This window comes from Trachymyrmex septentrionalis, unplaced genomic scaffold (assembly GCF_001594115.1).
Source record: "Trachymyrmex septentrionalis isolate Tsep2-gDNA-1 unplaced genomic scaffold, Tsep1.0 scaffold18, whole genome shotgun sequence".
Lineage (NCBI taxonomy): Eukaryota > Metazoa > Arthropoda > Insecta > Hymenoptera > Formicidae > Trachymyrmex > Trachymyrmex septentrionalis.
Window position 1 is genome coordinate 511,851 of NW_017304969.1, and position 5,205 is coordinate 517,055.

At 34.8% G+C, this 5,205-nt stretch overlaps 1 protein-coding gene across 1 annotated transcript in view; it reads right to left on the reverse strand.

Moving 5' to 3' along the window:
• The window catches only part of LOC108746592 (5-aminolevulinate synthase, erythroid-specific, mitochondrial), a 7,546-nt gene extending 3,817 nt beyond the window's left edge, over window positions 1-3,729 (reverse strand). The window contains exons 1-3 of the mRNA XM_018483454.1: window positions 3,662-3,729; window positions 513-1,798; window positions 172-428 (exon numbers count right to left, since the gene is read on the reverse strand). Coding sequence (XP_018338956.1) covers window positions 177-428; window positions 513-1,784 — 1,524 coding nt within the window. The 5' untranslated portion in view covers window positions 1,785-1,798; window positions 3,662-3,729 and the 3' untranslated portion in view covers window positions 172-176. The remainder of the gene's footprint in view (window positions 1-171; window positions 429-512; window positions 1,799-3,661) is intronic.
• Window positions 3,730-5,205: the final 1,476 nt, after the last annotated feature.

The following is a 5,205-nucleotide window of genomic DNA, read 5'->3' on the forward strand; positions in this document are numbered from 1 at the left end:
TTAAAATTTGATAATGGTTATTAAAGTTATTTCTCAATAACAGTTGAGAAATAATTCAGTAACAGATAATGAAATAACGCCCATCACTATTAAATAGGACATATATAGGATATCTATAATAGATAGGTTTTATTTGTATGATTATGTGTATGATAATTATATATTATATACATTCGTCAATGAACCAGAATAGCACACGGTGCATCGTTCGATTTTGTGGCTATCTTGAATATATTCAGTTGATGAAAAACATCTAACGTGTCTCGTATGAATTTATCCATCATGGCTTGAGTATGTTTTGGAGTTGGGGCTAATCTCAATTTCTCTTCACCCTTTGGAACTGTAGGATAATTTATAGCTTGCACATAATGTCCTTTATCTCTTAATAAATAGTCTGCTATTTGACTACACACCAATGGATCTCCTATCTAAAAAAGAATATCATTTTTATTAGCAATAATTATTATTTAATTATGAAGATCAATTAATTAAACTATTTAGTCGCAGCTTACTTTTATCGGAATAATGTGAGAGGGCGACATTTCTAACGGAAGACCGGCGGCAGTAAGAATAGATTTCATATAGGCGACATTTTTCTGATGATTCGTCCTCAATGATCTACCCTCATCCGATGCCAAAATATCGATGGATGTTAAAGCTCCGTACAGGACAGTAGGCGGTAGCGAAGTAGTAAAAATAAAGCCCGCTGCATAACTTCTTATCATATCTATCAGCTTCGCGGAACTAACAATGTAGCCGCCCACATTGCCAAAAGCCTTTCCTAAGGTGCCAGATATAATGTCCATTTTGTGAAGTACCCAATCTCTCTCGCCAATGCCAGCACCAGAAAAGCCATATAAGCCGACTGCGTGGACTTCGTCAACGAACGTTATCGCGCCGTATTTATGTGCGATGTCGCACAACTCTTCTAATGGACAGATATCGCCGGTCATGGAATGTACCGTCTCAAATGCTACAATCTTTGGCACGTTTTTGTCCACCTTAGACAAGAGCTCCTCCAGATGTTGTACGTCGTTGTGTCGGAATATATGCTTCGGCACACCGCTGTTTCGTATACCCTGTATCATAGAGGCATGATTCCCGGCGTCGGAGAAAACGTGACAATCTGGTAGAAGTCTCGCTAACGTGAATAAGGTAGAGTCGTTGGCAACGAAGCAGGAAGTAAAAAGCAAACCGGCCTCCTTCTGATGCAGCAGCGCCAGTCGTTTCTCCAATATCTCATGACCCATGGAGTTGCCCGAGATATTTCTCGTGCCTCCGGCACCAGCACCGAACTTAGCCAACGCTTCACGAACTGCGCTGATCACCGCGGGATGACGCGACATTCCTAGATAATCGTTGGAGCACCATACCGTTATGGGTTTCTCGCCCCACGAGTATTCCATAGCCACTGGAAAGTTTTCAGCCAGACGATTGACTTTCTTGAAAACTCGGTACGAATGATCCTTCTTCTTTCGCATAAGTTGCTCATGGAAAAATTCCTCGTAAGGGAACTGCGTTTCCTCTTTTTGCTCTGTTGTACCTAAATTGATAACATCTTCCTCCATTGCTAAACTGGCTTTCTTAATAGCGTCCCGTTCTCTGGATAAGAAGGGACACTGATTTTGTATAGACTCGGGAATCGGCTGAGACTCCTCCGACTTTGCCATTGTACTGAACAATCTTGACATTACTGGGCAATGTTGCCGGTAATTCATTATCAGCGATGATCCATAATTGCGGATATAGTTTGCAGACAAACGGGTCAAAAATGGACACGGCATTATTATCAGAAGATCTAAAAGTATATTGATATGCATAAGGGTAATTCGAAAGGTGATAAGTGTAATAAATTTTGATATATTTAAAAGATCATCCTGAATAAAGAATGCTATATGAACGCAAGTCCTGTTCTATTGGCAGTAATTATAGAATTTAAAAAAATTTGCTGCTATTATATGATGTTTTTCATCAAGAAACATAGTGTAACGGGTAACACAATGATCATTTCATCTTTAAGAGCACACAAAAAAATTTGAGGCAATAAGATTTAAACAGTAAGGAACTCAACATGTTGGATTGGCTACTGTTCACGTTACAGCCTTACGAACTTTACTGTGATTGATCAATTTGCTTACTGCTTAAATTTTTGTGTGTGCCATGGCCCTAACATTGACAAATAACACAGATTTAATGATTCACTAACTGTGTTATCTGTGTCTTTTGCTGGAAAGCACTCATAAATCACATATTTGACAGGCATTAAAACAAAAAATAATATAAAAGAATTTGTACTGAGCAAATAAAATAGGAATGCACTGGATCGTAAAATTACCGGATATACCGGATATAGGATATCAAGTCGGATATCTAGAACAAGGGTTCCAAAAAGAAAAGGAAAGCAAGGGGAAAATAGCGATAATAATTTTCTTTGTCTTCCCAACATGAAAAGAAAAAGAGGAAAGATGAACTATGCAAGAAGTTCAGCTGAAAAGAATAAAATTTTGCATTAAACATGGCGCAAACTTTCAATATAAAATATTACTAATACTAAAAAACAAAAATGATATCCAGCTATTCAACCGAATAATACTGAATACCGAATATTTCTAAAATAAATACCTAAAATAAAATTCATATAGTATATTATGCACCATACATATAGGGTGCATCATAACTACCGCATTTCCAATTAAGAACGAGATAATTTCGAGACAAAAATTCTAATACAAAAATGTCGAGGCTACAATAGTTTATAATTTTTGAATTATAATTGGTTTATATAATTAAAAATAGTTTGTATTATCTCAAGTGGAATACGTCCTTAAGAGGAAATGCAAGTTGTGAAACACCCTATATATTTTGATTCATTATTCGAGTAAAAATCAATTAACAGTAAATGCATAACATCAATATTATAATTTCACACTCAATAATATCAATGTAATATAACAAATTGTTGTACACAAATGTTATACATAACAGTTACATAGTTGAGTATAAAATCATAGCATTGGTACTATGTTACTATTAATTAGCGTTTACTATTAGTAGCAGCAAAATTTTAAAACTTCTTTAATTATGTAAGTATTGAGAATAGAATCTATATTCATGACATTTTTTACTCAAGATAATCTCCCAAACATTTTGACAAAGTTGCACTCGACTTACTTCTCAATCATCCTGTACATGTATATAATATATTAAGTTATATGAAAATTAACAAATACGTAACGTTATACAAGTACTTCAACATTAATTTATAAGTGAAAGGGATTGAAGCATATATGTATGTACAAACGCAAACTAAATAAATCTACCGAATAAATAATAATAAAAAAAAATCCGACAGTAGCACGACCATGTGCAATCTGAAGAGATTATCTCAATCCAATAATTGCAAATATTCAATCTCTGTTCAATCTCTGGGAATTGCATAATTCGCGTGCGAGAAAACGAGCAGAGAGGAGGGGACGTTGACGTTAGATAACAACCTGTCATCCTAGACTTTAAACCGAAGCTTGCAAAAAAATAAGTGAAAAAAAACTGTATTATAATCATCGATGACCGTATGCAAGAATGTATGACGGAATGAAGGAAAAGGAGAAAGTGATAGGATGACGCAGCATCTGTCCGTGTCTCCAGGTGATAGATATGTTACCTTTTCCGGCGTTAATGATGCGACGAGTGCTGATATTGCGTCGGATGTATTGTTGAATCAGCTGAAAACACAAGTTGAGACCGAAAGTCGTCTTGCTGCGAGCCAGGAGAAATCTTATATAGGGAGATACAGGGACACCCGAAACGAGAAAAATTCAGATTATGTGAAAACGCAGAATTCAATCCTTCCACACTATCAGCTGCCGCTACACTACCTCGCAACAACTCCGTAGCGAACTCACTGCCCAAGTCGTCTCAAGTGCCTACTTGCACTATCCACTTGCACTACTGACGCACGTAAGTTTTACGCACGTTCGGCGCATGCGGCCCGAACGTCATCGATGAGATCTCGTCGGTGCTCGTATACAGTACTATACTAGCATTTGTGAAAACATCGACTCGAGAGAAACAGCTGATTCAGCTGAGACGTGTCTTGTTTTATAATGAGCAAAATTAATTCGAAAGAATTGCGAAATGTAAAAGCTAGATACGTGTCACTTGCGCCTGTTACGATTATACGACATATTCGCTGTTCATATTCTCACGTTCGGAACGTTCGGAAGATAATAAACGACCGGTGCGAATCGTGATCCAACGATACTAGGCATAAATAATTGAATCGTAATGACTAATTTTTATTTCTTATATAAAACGCGGAAATTTGATATTCTTGGAATTTTTTTTAGTGCAGATGATATCGTATTATGCCTATAGGCGCATAATATTATTTAATATTAAGTAATATTTTAAACATATTCTTAGAATATTAAATGTAACATTTCAAGAATATTTTACTAAAATTATATAATATTAAATAATATCCTCGAAATATTAATGATTATATGCCCAGTCCTGATAATGTTATATTATTATTATTAAAAGTAACATTGTTTAATGTACTATTGTTACTGTAATATTGTTTAAACATTAAAAAGTATTATAATAGCATTTACTTTAATTTGTAAAACTGCTACATCTGTTCAGAATAAGTATACGTTTTAAGACTGAAAATGATTTTGGCGCGCAGTTGTAGTACAAGATATATATTTAAAATCACGCCGAAACATTTTTTTTTAGCACAAGATGCAGCATAAACTGATAAGAACTTTTCGTTCCTGGATTGTGAATTCAAATTGCACTAAATTAAAAATAATTAATATTTATAAATATTTTAATAATAGGTCAGAGTTATTAAGGATACAATACCAAGGATATTATGTAAGTAGACATATAACATTTATAAAATACTCTCATAATATTAAAAATTATTATATATTTTAAAAATATTATAATAACTTATTTAAATTTTTTAATAATATCCATATAACATTCTAGAAATATTTCGCGCTTATACGAGGTCTGTTCAAAAAGTATCGCGAATTTTGAATTTCCGCGGGTTACGTATATTCGATTTTCGATTTTTTGTGGCGTTATGTTGGTACTCATGTCTCTCACTTATGCCGACAAGTTCGGCCATTTTGAATGTTCAGTTAATTTTTGACAGCTGCTTTGCTTGCACGTGTTTTGGCTCGTCTTCGATTTTTG